At 45.0% G+C, this 19,868-nt stretch overlaps 4 protein-coding genes across 7 annotated transcripts in view; 2 read left to right on the top strand and 2 right to left on the bottom strand.

The window, feature by feature from the left end:
• Positions 1-14,932, bottom strand: part of tjap1 (tight junction associated protein 1 (peripheral)) — a 68,461-nt gene extending 53,529 nt beyond the window's left edge. Inside the window, exon 1 of the mRNA XM_049008672.1 lies at positions 14,591-14,932. The gene's annotated coding sequence lies outside the window, so the exon portion shown is untranslated. The remainder of the gene's footprint in view (positions 1-14,590) is intronic.
• On the top strand, positions 1,003-13,064 carry dlk2 (delta-like 2 homolog (Drosophila)). Its single transcript, XM_049008678.1, has 6 exons — positions 1,003-1,441; positions 4,010-4,094; positions 7,075-7,132; positions 10,444-10,574; positions 10,798-10,942; positions 11,026-13,064. Exons 2-6 carry the CDS (start codon positions 4,022-4,024, stop codon positions 11,780-11,782), a joined length of 1,164 nt encoding a protein of 387 aa, XP_048864635.1. The 5' UTR covers positions 1,003-1,441; positions 4,010-4,021; the 3' UTR covers positions 11,783-13,064.
• Positions 14,933-15,062: 130 nt separating the features above from the next.
• On the bottom strand, positions 15,063-17,357 carry dnph1 (2'-deoxynucleoside 5'-phosphate N-hydrolase 1). The gene is made up of 4 exons (XM_049008684.1): positions 17,050-17,357; positions 16,873-16,944; positions 16,366-16,476; positions 15,063-15,480 (listed from the first exon to the last, which is right to left on the bottom strand). Exons 1-4 carry the CDS (start codon positions 17,183-17,185, stop codon positions 15,350-15,352), a joined length of 450 nt encoding a protein of 149 aa, XP_048864641.1. The 5' UTR covers positions 17,186-17,357; the 3' UTR covers positions 15,063-15,349.
• Positions 17,358-17,520: 163 nt separating this feature from the next.
• Positions 17,521-19,818, top strand: mea1 (male-enhanced antigen 1). Of its 4 annotated transcripts, none has more exons than XM_049008681.1 (4): positions 17,521-17,648; positions 18,023-18,357; positions 18,595-18,703; positions 19,174-19,818. In XM_049008681.1, exons 2-4 carry the CDS (start codon positions 18,061-18,063, stop codon positions 19,335-19,337), a joined length of 570 nt encoding a protein of 189 aa, XP_048864638.1. In that variant the 5' UTR covers positions 17,521-17,648; positions 18,023-18,060; the 3' UTR covers positions 19,338-19,818. The 4 variants fall into 4 exon arrangements, with proteins under 4 accessions (XP_048864638.1, XP_048864639.1, XP_048864636.1 ...); XM_049008682.1 differs by having other exon boundaries at positions 17,556-17,675; positions 18,619-18,703; XM_049008679.1 differs by having other exon boundaries at positions 17,557-17,675.
• The last annotated feature ends 50 nt before the right edge of the window (positions 19,819-19,868 follow it).

The raw sequence follows: 19,868 nt of genomic DNA, 5'->3' as shown, positions 1-19,868 counted from the left end.
GGCACCACCCTTCAGAACGGGGCTGAGCAGCTGTCTCCTGTCGCCGTAGCAACCACAGCCACCACGGTCCCACCGTCTGCCACTTGTGTCTAAGCAGTCTTCTGCGCCAGCCTCACCCTCCAAAGTTGCTTTCCTGCTCTGGATACGGCAGGCTGTGGGCGCAGAACCAGGTGGCCCCTTCGGTTGTGATGGAGCAGGTATTGCAGCAGCCCTGCCGGGATACACCATGCTAATTATGGTTCCCTGAGGGTGGGTGCCATCATCCTGCTACAGCCCCCACACCTGCACAGCTAACACCTTGGCACATATCGGGACATCACTCACCTCAAATTCACGGTTATGCAGAAAAATTACCCATCATGCCCATCTTGGTATAGAGCTCCTACAGTCTTACTATTACAGACCTGCAGCATCCCAGACAGCTCATCGGAAGGGAATCTGCCAGCGGCTCCTTTGCGTCATTGCTCTGCCATCCGAGCCGCTTTCTGTCACTGGACCTTGTCGTGTCAGCTCCCGGGACGGGCCCGTGCCATTATCTGAACCCCAGCTGCAGCTGAGCCTGGACCAGCTCAGAGTGACAGATAACCATGCCAAAAGGGGGGCGTGTCATAATTGTGCTATTAGCTTTTAGTTTGTAGGACACAATTTGGAATGATGTGGGGGTTCTGAATGCAAATGCAAACCACATAGGCTGTGCAGTGGGATCCTCCAAATGACAGTGCATATCTGCATATATCTTCCCCTAGGAGTATTAAAATAAAATGTATTTGTGTTTCATTTAAAAACAATAAAGATATAAATCTATTTCACTACCTAAGTATGTGGTTGCTTCTCCTGTACAATCACCATACCCAGCTGGATATTATGGGATTTAAAAGGGGGTGCAGGGGGCGGGAGGAGAATTCAATGCACACACTCACACTCTCTCCACAGAGGGACATGTAGCTGCCTGTACGAATCACACAGCCCTGATATTGTTCAGATAATCCCCTGAAAAACGATCCCTTTCTTGCCATTGCCTAAAGAGGAGCGCGTGGGCAGGGCCAGCCCCAATCCCGAGACTCTTATCTGTCGCCACAGCAACAGACCCCCACAATCAGGACGGCGTTTTTTCGGGGGCAGGGGTGTGGGCCGGCACGTGTGGGACTTGTCCTGCTGCTCAGCAGGAAGGTTGCCCCCCCCAGGCAGTGGCAGCCGCTGGCTCACTGCGCTCGCAGCGCGCCTGTGCCTTTAAGAGTGGCCCCTCGCCGGCACCTCCTGTAGAGCAGTGGGGAGGCGGATCGCTCCCTGCCTTTCTTCTGCCTCAGTTGCTTCAGAGAGATTTCTGTCAACAAACCCTGCCTGACTGCCAGCGTCCATCCACCTCGTCTCTGCCACCGCTGCGCCACCTGGGACTCCACGCTGCTCACCTGCGCTACCCTGCTGCCCCCAACTATCTCAGGTGCGTACAGCCGACCTTCCTCCATTCACCGAACCGCCCAGGTATTTCCACCCTCACCAGTGTCTCGTGGGAATGTATCTGGAACCGTTTTACTGAGCGACTGACCGTTGCTCCAAGCTCTTTACCTCGTGCTGAGCGGTGTTTGGTTGAGGCAAGATGGGGAGCTGATGGGAGCATCTGATTGGTGGTTTTGTTTTTGTGTTTTGTCATTAAAAACATGTCAGCATCCCTGGAACTGAAGGACAGTGTCTTTCAGCTGCTAGTTTATTTCACCAAGCGCCTCCTCCCAACCTTGTTTTTGTTGCTTATTCTACAGTTTGTTAATAAATCGAAGGACTAAGTAAGAAATATTTCTTACCGTTTTTGCCATGCTAGGTTGGCTTCTGCAGAATTGAATGTCGGAAACCTCAAGTCATAGTTGCAAAATTTCCATTTTTTCAGCGTGTTTACACCATTTATCTGCTTCTCTGCTTCCCAGCAGCCTTTGCAAAATGCAAAAGATGATCAAAGGCAGCTGTTAATACAGCAGGTTATAATTAGTACTTTTGAATATTCAGAGGAGCTGTTGACAGGTACTACCTGAGCATATTATTTCTGAGCAGATGAGGCCTGTCTCAGAAAAGCACTCACTGGTACTGTGGCCGTCTCCATCGCAGAAAACAAACAGGTTTGTATGCTTCAGTACACTGCCTTCACCAATTTACTTCCCAACACGTTTGCTTCCAAAATGGGAAAAAAAAGTGTGATATCACTTCTGAGGGGAACAGAGAGTGTCTGTACTGTGAAAGTATAATCATCATACTGGCGGCAATATCACAGGCCACCAGGTCCACATCGCACCTCAGCTCCCTTCATGCGCCCTGTTAACCTCTGTCAGTTACAGCTAAGGGGGGGGGTGGCTGTGATTCATCGCCTCATTACTTTAGGCAGCCTCTGTCTGGGTGATAAATCTGTCGGAAGGCCACCTGTACGTGATGGCCGGCACACATGGCCATGCTACCCCACCCCCTCCCCTAGTTAATGTATGCCATTGGTCAGAAAAGTCCGGCTTGGTTTCCACTCCGGAGGCTGAGCCGCAGCGATCCCACTGAACCTTGCCACCCGCCAGTACAGACGCCACTTCGGTGAGCAGGAGTAGCCTTGTGAGGTTGACAATGAATTTGTCTGCTTTGATTCTGATACTAAGCGAGTCTGGGTTCTGCCTGACCCAGGATGACTTCCCCACAAGGCCAATTCACGCCGACCCCGGATACTGAGGTGTCCACAGAGGATGTGAGTGATGTCTAGCAGAATGAAGTCCCCCACCACTTCCTGAGATCGGGGACCGTGTTCTCTCCTATATTCCTATTAAGGGGTCAGTAAGAACAGTCCAGACTGTCTGAAAGTGAGTGTCACCCACCTGTGCCTGACAGGAGAGGAAACAGTGACCAGTGCCCCGCAGAGCTGCTGCAAAAGCTGGGCTGGTCACAGCAGCGTGGTGATGAGCCGTCTGCTAAGGAGCCACACCGCTCTCAGGTTACAGGCTCCAAACATTTCCTCCATTTGTCCTCATTAGCGTTTTAATTAAGCTGTGGGACTGAAATGGTCTCCCTGGACTCAGAGCCCGAAAAAAACAAGGGAGATTAGCAGGACGGCACAGAAGCACCAGATGTGGGAACGCTCAGACTCAACACCCTCTGTAGGACAGGAAGTCGGTGGGACGACTAGGATTTGCCACCAGCTGCAATCAGAGCAAAAGGCCAAAGGCTCCCATAATCGTGCAGCGATGAAAGCACCTTGCCAGGATTATCACCTCCATGCCAGAGCGGGATCAGGATGATCCCACGACACTCTGCCTCTACCATCGATCCGGCCTCTCCCTGGGAGAACTTAAAGCAAATTCTGTGCTGAAAGGCCTGACATCTCCCTGAGGAATCCTACAGCACAACATGTGTCAAAAAAAGCGCCAACTTCAATCGCTTCAACGCCATATGCAAAATTAACGCAGCTTGCTAAATAATGAAGTGAGGGTCCTCTCCCCACCCAGCGATTGGGTTTCATCCGGTTTGATCTTTCATGGGTTTGGCTGAATGTTACCCCATGAGTAAATGTGCTCTACTGCCTCATTCTGCGCCACAACCTGGAAAACAAAACACCGCGATATCACTGTATCACTCAGCAACCACGGACTTAAAACACTCCTTGAAGCCTGGAGACAGTAAATACTCGATTAACTGGTTACTGCCTTTCTTGTGACCCAGGGCTACCATTCCAAGGTCCCACATACTGATATAAAAATTCACAAACCTCCTACAAATACACAAAATCTGAAAGGTAAAATGAAGGCAATTTGAATGTAATCACTATTACATGTTATAATCACCAGTTGCCACTTGTCCAACATCCAAACAGATCCCAGTAAAACATACAGGTATACAGGTGAATGGAAATCGGCAGCCGTTAATCCTGAGGTCAACATATGGTCGGGGTCTTCTGACCCTGCTGAATGCGCCCTTCACTGTCCTCAGCGATGCATAGCAGCCCCCCTCCCCTACACTGCTCATAGACTGACGGGAACCTCCCTTCCAGATCCCTTTCATCATGGATGCCAACTTCAGCCTGAACCTGCTCCTCTGCCTCCTCTGTCTGCCCATCCAGCTGTGCACCGGACAAGGTGAGGGACGTTGGCGATGGGTGGGGGGGCTCCTTCCAAACATCCTCAGGCATTAAAACTTCTAATGAAGCGATACAAGAACTGAGGGTCACCCCCATTTTAAATAGCACCTGTAAGACTCTTCTGGGGCTAGACAGTAGAGGTTTGGGGTCGTGTTACTGTTAATTCAGGCGGTAACGCTGCCCCCACCCAACAGATCCTCGCTTGGCCATCTTGTCTAAATATTTTTTTAGCGGCGCAGGCAGCTGAGTGGACACCGGGATTGAATGATCCCTAATTTCATAAGGGTCCAGTTACAGCTGCTTTGCAGGCTGTCCGGAGCCCGTGACCCTGAGCCCACCCCCTCGCGCGTTGGCCTCCTCCGTGCGTGTGCCGGACTTCTGCTGTGCGGGCATCGGGGATCAGCACCACAGAAACCCAAGACCGCGTTCATAACCGGAGTGCAGGTGGGGGGAGGGGGGAGGGCGAAGGCCAGGGGGTCTGGTTTCATGGCCCACAGAGTAAAATTAGATCCCACTGGTTTTAACACAAAAATACCCAATGTAGCCGCTGAGTGAGGGCCCCCCTGGGGCAGGCTGGCCATCTCAGGATGCTGAGAGAAGCCGTAAGTGTAGCTAAAATATTCACGCCAATTCAGAGTATATATGTGATCTTACTGATCACCCTTCACCTCTGATCCTTTCGATCACCCACCTGCTGATGACAGACCTCTCACCCAGCTTCATGCACTTGTTCTACAATAAGGGCTCTAACTACGGTGGTTTACAAGTCTCAAGGACATGACATGAGCTTATATCCGGAATGTTCCATGAAGCCCCATGCCAGAAGGCTTTAGTTGCTGCCCAAAGGCCCCCTGCAGTGCAGGCTGGTTATACTCAGACAGGCCTGCACTACACCTCTGCAAGAGACAGAGCAGCTCACGTGAAGCCTGGCTGGACAGCCTGTGCCCTCCGATTCTGTGTGGGGGGGGGGGGGGGGGGGGGTTGGTGGTTTGCTGTCCTGAAAGAAAAATGAGGTCATGCATTGTTGGTCTGGCTGCTTGACCAACTGGTCAATCACCTCCACATAGAAACTGCAGTGTGGAGGGGAGAACTGAAAAATCCACCGTTGCCACAAAGTCAGTGAGACCCCTCTGGACCTCCCTACATAAAATAGCCTCTCTTTACTCACCCACGTTTTGTGCATAATCTTAAATATAAAATGTTAAATTAGGCTGTTCAACTAAAAATCTTGTAGTGAATCTCACGAGATGCCACACAAGATATTAATCATAATTATTATAAATCTAGCTATTCATTACATTGATATATAGAATAATTCTATATAAAACATATACATCAGTCTCTTGAACAAGATGTTGTCAAGTTGAAAAAATATGACTGCTAATTTACACCTCCGTTTATCAAATGATTATAGTAACATTACTAAAGACGACGGTAAATAGCAGAAGAAGTTTGAAGTATTTAAATACACCATCGCTGAATTTACTACGCCCGCACCCTGGGGGTCTGTACGAGAACTCTTCACGGGCAGTCATGCATACTGTAGCTGGGCGGATTTCATAATGCTTTGCGATACGATTCAGGAAAGAAGAGCGCTCTCTGCGCAACAGCCAGCAAGTACGATTGAGGGGGCGGGGAGCTCACTGGTGAATTCCTGCACGCGTACTGGCACGGGCGGCTGCAAGAGCGCGCTGCATTCCCCGCGTGGCTCGGCACGCATGCGCCACGCGGTATTCGCCAAATCGGCGCCTAACGCTCATGTAATTCATTATGAGGATTATTAAGCACTGGTCAACTAATTAGAAAATAATCCCACTATCATTTGTATGTAAATGTATAATTAGACCCCACATATGGTACTTAGCATAGAAAACAAAGATTTTGTCCTGTAATTTGGTTATTATTATATTTCGGTCCTTAACTGGTACAGACAAATAGATATACTTTATTGATCTCGTGGGCAAATTCATTAATTTGACTGTAACACTAAAATGATGAGTTCTAATGAATATGCAGACGATTAATCAAGTTATGTTCAAAAACATGTACACCCGGTTCATTGGTTACATGGGGATGACCTGTTTGTCTGAACTGCGGTTCATTTCATTACCCGTTTGTTAAAACAAAGTACGCCACAGCAGACCTTCGGGACATCCGTCATCAGCCCCATTGTGACAAAACACCTGTCGTATTCTAGAAAACATCTTCACCGAAGACAATCAGAAAAATGATAGAGCACATTCGCCACATAGTACCGATATACGCAAATGATACATGTGGACTTGGGTTGGGTGTGCCATCAGTCGTTTTATTCAAGTCATTTTTAACTTGCTAAACTTTATTGCAATTTTTATGGACATGGAAACATTTCGACGAATTATTCGCAATTCAATTGCAAAGCCCGAAAGGATCTCGGTACACAAGATTTAATGTGTACATAACCCACCGTCAGACAATTAACTACCTAACTGATTATTCTACCTGGCAGAAATCCACGCGTGCACTTAAAAGCAACACTAACAGCAAACATTAACAACAGATCGGGCAGTAGGTGAAAAGCAATCGATGCGCAGCTTGACCTGGCGCACCAAGCCCCATGCACGCAGAGCTGTAGCAGAAGCACTTAAAACGATGCTCTCACAATTATCCAAGTCTCCGCCTGAGTGTCTGCATACAAAGCATGTTTAAACGATGCCAAGTTTTTTTAACCGGCTTGAAAAGCATTTAAAACAAAGCAGCGCATTTACTAAATTACACGTAACTGCAAACAAAAGACGACAGCCTTTGAGAGCAACTCAACCATAATCGTCCCTGCGAATTAGAGACCTATTGAAACGCTTTAGTATTTTTAAATAAGGCCACTATATGTGTTATGTTTCAGCAATACGGGTTTGCAAGTACAGTAGCAACATCAGGGATACAAGAGTTACGTGTGGGTTTGCAGGTTTCTTGGATGACAGGATTCCCATATTTTTCAGAGGCAGACTGTCCCTGCAACCTGAGCCACGGACGGTGTGATGAAAGCGGCGTGTGCAGGTAAAACGAAGCTTCTTATCAGTGTTGCCAGGTCTAGCAAAAATCTGCCCAACAGAAGCTGAAACTAGCCCAATATTTGAAATTCCAGTATACAACATCTCAAAGAAAAGTATGCTGATCACATTCAAATAGGGATGAGCGTGTCGATACTTTGAACTCGATACTTTTTAAAATATCGCGATACCACTGCGCTAACACAAAATGTGGATTTTTTTTTCACCTCTGATAGTTTTAGGCATTTCATTGTATTTTAGACCCTCTTCTGTGTCACGTGATTATGTCATCCTATCGGATGTCAGAGGCGAAGGCTCACTGCGCAGTCTCAGTGAAGCACGGCCTCAATCCTCACTCCACTGCAGCTCGGAGTTAGCTGAGAGCGGTAGCATGGACGGTTAAGAGAGGAAAAGAAATGTAGTGTGGTGCTATTTTTCACCCACTACGATAGGTAATGCCTTTACTATTAGCCATTTTCATTTAATTTTCACTATAAATGTCACATGAATTGTTAGTGAAGGGCTGTTCATAATTCACAATTATTAATATTATTATTATTGTTGCATTTTGTTGTTGAGGATGATGATAATGTTCTTATTTTTACTGGTTTAATGCAGTTTCTATCTTTAAGCACTATATCTTTAAATTTTGTATTAATTTGAAGTAGAATTTTTATTATAATTTAATTAAATAGATCAATGAGTATATTAAATATAAACAAGATGATAAAAAATGTTATAAGCGTTTATTTAAAGTATTTATGTTCAAAAGTTTTATTCATATTTCATATTGCCCTTACAATAAAGTTATTAATGAACACTATGCAGTCATGGAATTTCAGTATCGGTATCTGTATCGATGAAAAAGTACCACAAACTAATGGTATCGCACCGAAAGGAAAAATGTTGGTATCGCCCATCCCTACATTCAAATGTCCAACATTTTAAAACCAGAATTAAACACAATGACGTCACGTAGATGGACGCTCTTTTCCCTGGGCTACCAACTTTGGTCAGCTGCCTGAAGTGAGATTTTCTATTCCAGACATGTAACAGGTTTATGAATTTGTAAATAGTCTATAGGTTTTGCAAACTACTCCCAACGCTTCTGATGTAACTAATTTAAGGTTATAATGGAATAATATAGATTTGCCGTAATATTGCTTGCGTGAGTGAGTCTTAAACCGTGAGTGTTACGCGAGATGCGTGAAAGTTGGCAATCCTGCTTTGCGTGTGCGCGTCTCTGACTTTCGGTGTCTAACGATTCCGTATTACTCAGGATTAGGAGCCACCTGATTTCATAATAATTAGCTTATTTTCCCCTTATAGTCGGCTGCCGTGGAACATTATGAAAGCAGCCCGAAAACCGGGCACCTGGCAACTCTGCTTCTTATATGCATTTCACCTACGCCACGCTGCAGGCCTATGCATCGCTTTTCTGCGATTTCGTGCTGCGCAGAAACATTCCTCTTTTCAGTGTCGTATGGATGACATGACTACTAATGGTGTGACATCGGCCAAGGATTCGTTCACGGGGAATGAGTCCCTTACAGGACTCTTACACTTACCTGCCAGAATTGATTCCGTTGTTCGTCTTGTCCTCAGCAAAATGACGTGAATGCTGCTTCCCTCATCGAATATGAACTTAAACGTTGGATTGAACGTATACGCCTAGAGTGAACGAACGACCGAGTTGGAGATCTATGTACCCGAAGGAGGGACAGTGAATGAGAGTCAGTGAATGAGAGACTCACATAGTCTACTGATTAAGAGAGCCCTACCTCAGTCGCGATTGAAATGTAGGCCTATCATCTTATGGTGTAGTATAATATAGTCTATACGTGTGTAGTGACTTCCTGATTGCTGTAAATGGATTTTAGAGATGCAATATTTTCACGATTTAAAACTATTTTAACCAAGGTTGATTAGCATTTGGACTCGTTTGCTGGCTATGTGATGAGCTGTTGGGTTTGCGTTTTTAATAGACATGAGTAGCCAAGGTACAGTGTTGAGGAACTCAAACTGTAATTCAATAAATATAATTTTCTTTCATGACTTGGTGGTATTAGCTTACCCTTAGCACTATTTAGGCTAAATAATAGACTATTTTTCAACAGCAGAACAAGTGTTTCAGATATAATTTATGCAAAGTTGGTGAATGGATCATAATGAATATTTCAAGTAAACTGAACCAAACAAACTGTGTCCCAAAAAAATCCAAAACCTATCACTAATGACTACTCTTGAAAAACCTGTATTAATACACCATCAGAACCGATGTCTTCAAATTGGGCTTCAAACTGCACCTGTGATGCGAGCACCCTCCCATCAGCTTAGGTTCCACTAACAGTCCATCCACGGAACAATGGACAGCGGTCCAAATATATATTTTTAAGCTATTCTTGTGAAATTATAAAAATCTATAGAAACGATAGATTTTCTTTTAATATTTATATAAAGCATTGTATATGATGGGGCCTGTATCATGAAGCTGGTTCAACAAAGTAAGGATTTGAAGGTACTGGTAACAGCTTGACAAAACCAAACAAAGACAAATCCAAGACAAATGATAACACAACGCTATCAGCAATCTGTGTGAAAACAGGTTTTCTTACCGAAACCCAGATTGTTTCCCAAGTGTGTGGACATAAAAGCGTGCCGTATGCAATGACCAGCCAGTCATGTAAGCATGGATCGCAACAGGGCTATTTCAATGCAGGGAGACCGAGAATAATCATGCTAAAATATGAATAATTCAAAAGTATAATGACGGACGAGGAGCAACACCAAAGCTAGAAAGGCACGCTGGCAGTGGATGGCTGAAAGTTTAATACATACGTACGATTTAATTGATATTAAGAAAATGCAATAATTGTCCAAACGTGCTTTGTGGTTTTTATAATTATTCATTTTATTTATAATCCCTTTTTATTATTAAATGTCTCCCTTCAAAATAACTTGTGGTTGACCTGGGAAACTGTAACAGGTCAGAAAGAGGTCAGGTCGGGGAGCATGCACTAGTACCGCGTATTCCCACGCCCACCACACAGTGAAACATCTTGGGATCCCAGTTGGCAACCCTTGAGCCAGACAGTACAATGTATTATTTTCAAAACAGTATCCGATACTAAAGTAGAGATGCATTCTTTTTTGACAAACTAAATTGATTTCTGAGGCCAGAAGAACAGATCGTATTCTTAAGATCGCAACAGAAAATGGGTGCTTATGGTCCTATACATTTTGATGTGCTTCCTCTTGTGGCCGATTAATACATGATCATGATGCTGAATTCATGGCCTGCTGGGTGCTGTGTTGAAGATGCGATCCGGGCTGGGAGGGACCACAGTGTGAGGACTGCGTGCGCAAGCCAGGCTGCCTCCACGGCTCCTGCCACCAGCCCTGGCAGTGCACATGTGACAGTGGCTGGGCTGGACGTTTCTGCGACAAAGGTACGACAGAGTCAGTCTTGCATTTGATGCACTAGATGGCTTCATTTCCTGTCCTCTTGTGACCAAGTTTTAACTGACAACTTTTTTGAAAGTGTGACGACATTTTCAATACAACAATGGCTGGGATTATTTGATAGAAATCGTTAATGGATTCTGACAGTTATTAATGCAGTGTACTGGCTATCAGACCTATCTATTAAATTATAATCTCATTAATACCCAGATATCTATGTGTGCACTAATGAGAAGCCCTGTCAGAATGGAGGCACATGTTTCACCGATGACATGGGGGAGTATGCCTGCTTCTGTCCTGAGGGCTTTTGGGGCAGGAACTGTGAGCTGAAGATGGGCCCATGTGAGAAGACCAGGTGAGAATAGGCACCTTAACCCTTGGTCATCCTTCACCGAGGTGACCTTCTTGGACTCGTCAGTGTCCACTCTTCACTCGCAGGTCTCCCTGTAAGAACGGCGGCTTGTGCGAAGATGACCGAGGATATGCCTCCCAACTCGCGTGCCGTTGCCTAGCAGGCTTCTCGGGGCCCCGCTGTGAGTTGGATGTGGACGACTGTGTACTGCAGCCCTGTGCCAATGGTGCCACCTGCCTGGATGGCGTGAACCGATTCTCGTGCCTGTGCCCCCCCGGTTACACCGGTCGTTTTTGCACCGTCAATGTGGACGACTGCGCCAGCCGGCCCTGTGCCAACAGGGGTCGCTGCCTGGACCGAGTTGCCACTTTCCACTGTCACTGCCCCCCAGGTTTTGCAGGCAAGACTTGCGAGATACCCCTGCATAATCTCAATGCTGAGGCCAACACACCCAGCTGGACCTCCCGCGGGTGGGCCGGGACTGAGGGTGGGGTGACCTCACCCAGGCCCCACCTCACCGCCGCCAGCAACGCCTCCAACTGGGCCACGGCTGGCGGTGGCGAGCGACTGCTGAAGATTTCGGTGAAGGAAGTGGTGACCCAAAGGGGTGTGGCTCTCACAGAGGTGCAGCTCATCACCTTGCTGGTGCTGGGGGGCATGACTGTGGCAGTGGTGGGCATGACGGTCGTCCTGGTGCTCAGGGGCCACTGGAGGGACCGCTCGGCCCGCTACAGCCCGCCCCCTGGCCGCCTTATGCCCACAGAGCGGGAGTGTAACATCAGCTTCCTGCACAGCCCAACGCCACGGCTGGAGAAGAAACAGCTAAACACAGACGTGATTTAGCCCCGATGCAGCCGGCAAGCCACCTCCTACAAATGCTTATGGTCCTCTCGCCAGAGAAGACAAACAGGCTTTAGGGACACTACTATATGATCCAGATGGCTGCAGGTAGCATGCTGGTACAAGCCCCAGTGCGGGAACCTGCTGTTGTACCACTGAGCAGGATACTTAATCTAACATGCTCTAGTAAAACGTCCAGGTATGCAAATGACTGCTTTGGTTGAAAGTGTTGGCCAGACAGCGAAATAATGATATCAATGGTAAAAATAATGGCCATGCCCTCACCTGCACCAGGCCCACCCTTCTTGATTGATGGAGGGGGGAGTACAATGGCAAAAAAAAACGTTGTTTATGCTTCTGCATAAGAGAAATGGGGACAGTTGGAGGTGAAACTCCCTAAAATTAGGAGCAGGACCCCAAAAGTGCTAGAGATTCAGGAAAATGCATGAATCAAAATATGAAAATGTCTTTCTTTACAAGTTATTAAAAAAAATATATAGAGAGAGAGCAAGCTGAATGTGAGTTTGGTCTCCTTAGATGGGACATGGTGACTGCACTTCATTTCAGAAGCAATTCCAGGACAGCGTGTGATTAAGCAGGGACTGCAAAGCCATGCCGATTAAAAACAAGTTTCTCTGCTGTCACAGGCAAGCCAGTAACCTCATTAAAAAGACAGTAATGTGCGCTTCACCAATTATATCCACGGTCTGTCAAATATCCAAATTGCTAAACAGGACCAGAGGAAGCAGCAGCAGAAAGTTAACAGCTAGTCCACGGTTTAGGGTTAAAAGCTTCCAGAAAAAAAAGTTGCCAGCTGCAAGATTTATTATGTATATTAGTTGGTAGCTAAAGACATTTTGTACTTATATTTCAGGTTTATAAATAGACCCCATCGTATGAATCCAGACAATTTATATGTATATATATATATTTTTACCAGCGGTTTATATATTCTTGTCTTGTGAATTATTTAATGAATTCATTCATGTTTTATACAGCCATTAATGGAGATGAGGACTGATTGCACTTGTGGTGTGATCCACCTCTGCCTCTGCAGACAGACCGATGGCAATTAAGTATGAAAGAGTGTGGGGGGTATTTGAAGGGTGGGTCACATGTCAATCTGCATGTCTGCAATCGTCCACACTCCCGTTGTAGATTTGCTATGTCATATTTAAATCTGTAAATGTAATTTATTGGTGTAATTTATTTGTGAGACTTGTGAGTATACTGCAGTGTGTCCTATTTTTGATACCGAATGTGTTCATTAAAACTGTGAACTGTGTGAGGTGGTGTCTATGTCCGCTATTAATTGGTAAACAGCATGTCATTTACAAGCTGAGCTTAGGCACAGGCTCTAAATACAAGGCCTGAACTTTGTATTCTTAATGCCTACACTGTGACGCAAGTTAACAGGTATTTGCGATGCACAGGTTAGCACTGCCCCCTAGTGGCGAAACAAGGAACGCGACATAGGACGCTCTAGGAGGGATGCAAATCCTGGGAATTCAGCTAGCTCAATTATTTAAGTGCATGCACTAGCTTGAAATTAAATTGCCTGTAGGTGTGTTTGTGAGAGTGAATGGCGTGTGAGTGTGCCCTGCGATGGGCTGGCCCCCGATCCTGGGTTGTTCCCTGCCTCATGCCCATTGCTTCCGGGATAGGCTCCGGACCCCCTGCGACCCAGTAGTATAAGCGGTTTTGAAAATGGATGGATGGATGGATATATATATATATATTGTTAAACTTACCATAACTTGGCCTTTGACCTTATCTGGTGTAAACTCAAACGTGTGCGCATGTAAATGATAGAATGTATGAACAGAAAGTAGGAACAAAACAGCGTTCTCCAAAATGGTCACCAGTTGGTAGTGCATTATAAATTTCCATGGAAACTTTAAAAAAAAAAAAAATCCATAATTTTTCCACCTCTTCGCAACCCCATGCTGCAGGTCAGATGACTCCCTAAGACTGTGACCATGTGAACCCACTGCATGGCCACAGCTAGCTCTCAGCCAATATAAATGTACAATATTTCAAATAAATTGTAGGTAAGAAGCCAAAATCCAGTGATCCACAGGAAGTTGAACAGATTCTTCTGTATCCTGACAGGTATCACTAAGCCATGAAATTACAACACAGATCATGTTTCCCCTTTTCCCTGATACAGGCTGACCTGTTTAGACTGCAGTATCACCCACCAGGCACACTTAAAATTGGCCATTCAGAAAACACCTGGTGCTAAAATTGATTTTTCTGTTGTCTTATGGCTTCAGCTGACATTTTTTATTTCTGATTCCCTGTGGATAGTTTTTTTTCGTCAGGTCCACATCATGAAAGCGTAATGCAAAATTACATTTTGCTCAACACATTGATCAAACTGATCACACATGTTAAAGGGACTTTCAGAACTCTATATGCCCAGCTCTCCTGAGTCACCTCTGGGCCTCCTAATGAAACACCGGGGTGGCTGCAAGGAAAATACAGGATGTGTTATCCTTTATCAGACGTGTCTTTGAATATGAAAACAGAATTCTGAAACACTCAAGCCTCACAGCACCCCACCATCAAAACCCAAAAGCTTGCTGATGAGTCTGCAGGAAATAAACTCTTCATCATTTCCATAAACTTAGGAATAAAAAAGAAGAGGTCTCAAATTAGCCACAAAAAGCACAGGTAACCAGGAATTAGCACCACCAACCAGGGTTTTGGAACTCAGGCTGTTGCTTGGCAACCAGGAATTCACAGAACATTATCTGCACAATAAACATCTAGACACTCTTCATCTGTTGAAGCTAAAAACAGTCTTACCTTGTTACTTCTCATAGATTCTCTGAAAATGTTGCTGTTTCACCATCACTGTCCCTGTGCTGCAGTCTGAGATTTCACCCTGATCTTTTCGCTCCTAGGGATGAAATCCGACCCTCACTCCCCCCTAGCCTGACACTATATACAGCATGGGAAATGGCATAAACCTGGGAATAACTGAAACAGGAGTCCCTCACTTCCTGTGGGGAAAAGCGGCTGCTAGTCGTGACATATCAAACTCAAAATAACATTTCTCCATTCTTTAGAAACCAAACTATATTTGAGTGGTATGTAGTAGGTCTCATTCTCACATTCACACCGGTAAATTCATTCTCAGCTGGCAAAGAAGGGAGCGAGATAAGGTTGAATACTGCTGTGACATTTTAAATCCTTTTTTGGATCAAAGAATTCCAGCTTTTAATTCTACATTTGCGGAGATATGTGGTGTTTATCACAAATTTAATAAAGTGATGCCTTTCAAACACACAATACTTTATTGATCAGAATCAGTATTCCAAGGCATTAGGGAGAAAGAGGTTTTTTGGTTCATTTGTACTAGAGAGGCAGGGTACTACAATAGTGCACAAACTTAAGAAAGACTTTTCTTTTTCTGAGTAAACTTCTGGTACAGAAACATTAAGCTCTCATGTAGTTAATTTTTTGGATTTCCATTAACATCAGCAGTTGATGATTAATTTTTAAGCTGCTGTCTATTAAACAGAAAGCTTGTCTTTGTCAGATGTTCACCGAAAATAACAACATTCAGGTCTTGGAGAAGGAGTCACTGAAGAAATCATCCAGGACTCTCTCCACTTGGTCCTCCTGGTAGTCCCGCACTTGGAAGCATGAATTTGGAGACCCATCATCAGCTCCACGGATCATTGCAGAGAGCACTGAGCGGAGAGACAGCATCCGTACATAACAAATCTCACACAAGCTAGCGGAGCTGACCGCCACTAATACTGCTGCATGAATTGTAACGTATGGCAAAGCAAAGTACAGACCGAGTTATTTATTAAGATAGTATTTTAGGTTAAGCTCCTCGAATGCAGGTTAAGTCTGAAATGAGAAGGAAAAACAATCTGGAGACTCCCAGCACTGAGGAGCTTGGCATGCCACTAACAGCACAATACCAATCTTAAGAACCTCAGCCTCACTACTGAAAACCAAGAAGAGTTACACTTGAGTTTATAATCTTATTATACTGTATGTATCTAACATCTAACTGTTTCCAAGTCAGAAATGAATATTACAGTTGGATTAGTCTTGCTCATACATAGACGACCCATTCAATTTCTTTGATATTTTAGTCACTTAAGCTGTTCAGCCAGCAGTAACGCGGTTAAAAGAGAAAATTGTGAAATTACTCCACATTCAGACAGAAAGGAATAGCACATAATATGCCCATACCTACCATTGAGGGCACTGAGGTCAAGTCCTCAATACTTTTACTGCAACTCCAAAAACTAGAAGGTTGCTGGTTCAAATCCCGTGAATGCCCAGAGTGATCCTACTCCCTTGGGCCCTTGAGCAAGGGTATGACGTTAATCCTCCAACTTACAGGGAATAACTTGGGGGTTGGTGGCAGGATTGGCACTCCGGCCACCGGAAAAACTGGTCCATTCAGAAAAGCATGGTGCTGAGGTATCACCCGTCACATGGCTGCATTCAGGTTCTCATCCCTGAAGTAGTTTATCATGTGGTGGGTGCCTCAGCTCAATGTGCCAGCAATGCCTGCGCAAAGCCTGTCTTTACTTGGAAACCCAGAGTGACCCTACCTCGCCCACAGGATGGACGGAAGAGACATAGTATCCTCTTGTTCATGGCAACAGCTCGGCCAAGCTCATACCCAACTCCAAGCGAGGGCTGCGTCACCTCAGCAACGACAACTGTAAAACATCTTCGTTTTTAAACACAAACTACTGTTCTTGTAGTATATGATTAACAATTCCACTAGTTATTTAAAACGTTTATAATACCTTCTTATTGAACATAAGTGGGTTAAGTGGACATTACTTTTTCATAACTTGAACCGCACTATATGCGTCTATCTACAGCAGGGATGGCCAGTCTTATCCAGAAAGTGCCGTTGTTTATGCCTGTTTTTGCAACAACTCCGTAATTAGATTACCAATTAGAGGACTGATTTGCTGAAAAGTCCTCACACCTGGGATTGAACAGCTGACCAAAAGGTTATCCCAATAATCTGCAAACACAATATAAGATTGTCCTCCCTTGATTTACAGCTTTTACAAAATGACACGAAACATGTGACCGACGAGTACCCTCGGACGTCGTGAGCCACTGGACATCTCTATCGTGGATTGCTTTGTCTCCTTGCACACCAGCATTTTCGCCTGGAAATGAAAGAATGCAAAATGCATTACAAATGGCCAAAACACTGGAGACCACTGGAGACAAAACTCAACATACCAATGAGATGAAAATGTGTGAACATTTACCCATTTCGGAAATATCACTTCGACTGACATGTTCCGTCAACACTTGCCCATAGCTCTGTAATTTGTGCACTATTCTCTGATATATATCTATATCCTGTCTTCCTCCTCGGATGCTTCCACAGAAATATATGCGCATTGTTTTCAGATCTCGAAACTATCTCATCATCAATCTTCGCGCCTACTATCTCTTTGCTTTCGCAATCACGTTAGGGACCCGAGTTCAACATTTCAAAATAAAAGTTCCTCCAACGTTCCCATTTCAGAGTACCTCCACGTAATCACATAGCGCCACTGTATGACTGCTATAGTTACTGTAACAGGAATCGTTGTAGGCTGGGTCTTTCGAAGGATCGCGCAATGGATTTTGGGATTTCGGCAAAAGAATAACGCTTTTCTGGGCTGAATTTGAAGGAGCCTTCGAAATGGGACGACACTGTGGCGCTGCTGTGACACATTCGATCTTCGAATGCAGTCTTAGAAGGATGCAGCACCCGAATGCGGACACAACTCACAAGAACGATATTCGTGTTCTTAGTATTGATAAACACTCCTGTAGTGAAACGCCAAGCACTTCCGGCAAACGTATCAGACGTATGAGCGTAAGCGAGCCACTTCCGTCAATAGAGGTAGCTGACAACTGTGTTGATAGCGTTTAGCTAACAAATGTTTTTTTTTGTAACCTTTCATCATAAGATATAGGTGTACGGTATGGGGCTTGACAATCGCACGCATGCTTGTGTCTCTTAAGTGCTGTTATTAAGTTCTCTTATTAAAAAAATGTTTGGTGTTTTTCTGTAATTTCACTTAGGCCTCCCGAGTTGATAGGCATATTAGCAAGGTTTCAGCAGGGGTGTTATCTGTGCAGTTAATTGATACATTTATTAACTAAATCTTTACAATTTATGCACCTGATGCTTGAATAATGAGAAACGCAATGTCGTATACAGATTAACTAACACCGGGGTTTCTATAGCTCTTCTCCGAGGGCTGCAGCTAATCCGGCGGCCGTGGATGGAAGTGCAGAGAGCCGGAAAGATGGGTCCTGAAAGAGTCTTACCGAACTCCGAAGAAGAGCTGGGCCATGAAAGGCTATCGGACGGGGCAGACTCAGAGATCGGCGGAGAATGGAGCGGCGAGGAGCCCGAGGAAGACGAAGGCGGTGCGGGAGAAGATGAGGACGGGGGTGGTTACTACTATCAGCCCCTGAATCAAGATCCAGATGGTTTGTCGAGTTCGGCTCAGATGGATTTGCCCGAGGAGCTCGGCACACACGCTGAACAGCTGCAGGACGTCCAAGAAAGAATCGAGGTAACCGATGTACATAATGCTACTAAAATGTATGCCTTTATGCCGCAGTATCGGGGTGATTTTTACAGATACGTATCTAAAAATCTTAATGGTGCCCTGTCGTTTCATCATAGATTTTATCTCACAGTTCTGTAATTTATCCACTAGACACTAGAAATGGGGTAGAGTCGCGCCAGCATATAGCATATTGCATTTCTATATGTGAAGACATGTGGCTTTGCAATCCGTGCTTTCCAGGCTATGGGTCTCTTCCTACCACAGCCCCCAGTGCCAGACAGCGACGAGGAGGAAGATCCAGAAGGTGCAGCTGCAAGGCACAGCCGAAGTTCCATTCCCATGGATGCAGGTGAGCTCTGTCCTGCTTCCCCAATATACATGTAGCCTCTAGTCCATAATATACAGCTGTGAATCTAGATTACCTGTTCCCGTGGCTCCATAGTGACAGATGAGATGACGCCCATAGAATAGAGATGATCCAATAGAACCAGCCTTGACATGTTACAGCTGAATGTGGGTAGTTGGTGGGAAAAAATCACATTAACAATTTATAAAATGTATATCAAACTGGATGTGGACAAATGTATTCATCCTCCTTTCATGGTCAATCCTTGATTTACCCCATCTCATTACAGCTGCAATACTCATAAGATCAGTGGTGCTGATTTGTACAGGCCTTCAATTTCATATGGATATCCTTTTTAATACATACATTTTTGTGGAAGTGTTTATATAGCATTTAGATTTGAGGTCCTACCTTTTTGTGGGCTTTCATGAATCTATTTTGAATAACTCCCCTATTCAAAATTGCTTCAACAGATCATGTAGAGTTGGTGAAGAGGACCATGGCAGCAGTGAATCTGCCAATTCTGGCCATCCCTACTTGGGCTCAGGAGATCTCTGATGACCAATGGAAGGACATGGTCCAGCGGACCCTCCAGTCCAGGCAGAGTTCAGCCAGCCTGAGGCTGGAACGCAAGTGAGGGGGATTTTGAGAGGCAGAAGCTGACCATGGCAGACCCAAGAGCTCCACTGTTACCTGCCCTAATGATAAATGTTTTACATCTCCTAATACCAGCTGTCCTCTTGTATGTACATCAGGTGACTCAACCAGTCGCATGGTCTTTGTCTTCCTTGTTATGTTGATTTGAGTCAGTGGTGCTTTCTTTAGAACATAGAGTAATATGCAAGATGCCTTGTGGGAAAGCCTGTGTGAAGCAGACAGCTGAGATCAATGTGCTCCATTTAGACCTGCCTCCATCTCCCACATTCCCATCGGTTGTGATACGTTTCCTTTTGGTTCAGTTTGTACTGATTCATGTTGGTGCCCTGGGCCGTGGCATTTGGTTCCCAGGGTCTATTTATTGACCATTTCTTAGTGTAAAGAGCAGAATTTTATCATAAGGGTAAACTTGGCTTTGTTTGACAAGGTGGGTTCAACCAAATAAAAATATTGACCCTAAACCAGACTGGACTGTTACATTATCAGTAATACATGTCACCCAGCAAGCAAA

The sequence above is a fragment of the Brienomyrus brachyistius genome, chromosome 3 (assembly GCF_023856365.1).
Source record: "Brienomyrus brachyistius isolate T26 chromosome 3, BBRACH_0.4, whole genome shotgun sequence".
NCBI classification, from domain to species: domain Eukaryota; kingdom Metazoa; phylum Chordata; class Actinopteri; order Osteoglossiformes; family Mormyridae; genus Brienomyrus; species Brienomyrus brachyistius.
This window is presented reverse-complemented; position numbering and strand designations above follow the sequence as displayed.

Excerpts from the sequence above, each read along its gene's own strand:
- dnph1 (XM_049008684.1), bottom strand. The coding sequence starts at position 17,185 with ATGCGCATATATTTCTGTGGAAGCATCCGAGGAGGAAGACAGGATATA. Across the intron at positions 16,945-17,049 it reads AAGTGATATTTCCGAAATGG|GCGAAAATGCTGGTGTGCAA; the intron begins GTAAATGTTCAC and ends TTTCATTTCCAG. Across the intron at positions 16,477-16,872 it reads GTGGCTCACGACGTCCGAGG|TTGTCGTTGCTGAGGTGACG; the intron begins GTACTCGTCGGT and ends GATGTTTTACAG.
- mea1 (XM_049008681.1), top strand. The coding sequence starts at position 18,061 with ATGGAAGTGCAGAGAGCCGGAAAGATGGGTCCTGAAAGAGTCTTACCG. Across the intron at positions 18,358-18,594 it reads ACGTCCAAGAAAGAATCGAG|GCTATGGGTCTCTTCCTACC; the intron begins GTAACCGATGTA and ends CGTGCTTTCCAG. Across the intron at positions 18,704-19,173 it reads TTCCATTCCCATGGATGCAG|ATCATGTAGAGTTGGTGAAG; the intron begins GTGAGCTCTGTC and ends TTGCTTCAACAG.
- dlk2 (XM_049008678.1), top strand. The coding sequence starts at position 4,022 with ATGGATGCCAACTTCAGCCTGAACCTGCTCCTCTGCCTCCTCTGTCTG. Across the intron at positions 7,133-10,443 it reads GATGAAAGCGGCGTGTGCAG|ATGCGATCCGGGCTGGGAGG; the intron begins GTAAAACGAAGC and ends GCTGTGTTGAAG. Across the intron at positions 10,575-10,797 it reads TGGACGTTTCTGCGACAAAG|ATATCTATGTGTGCACTAAT; the intron begins GTACGACAGAGT and ends ATTAATACCCAG.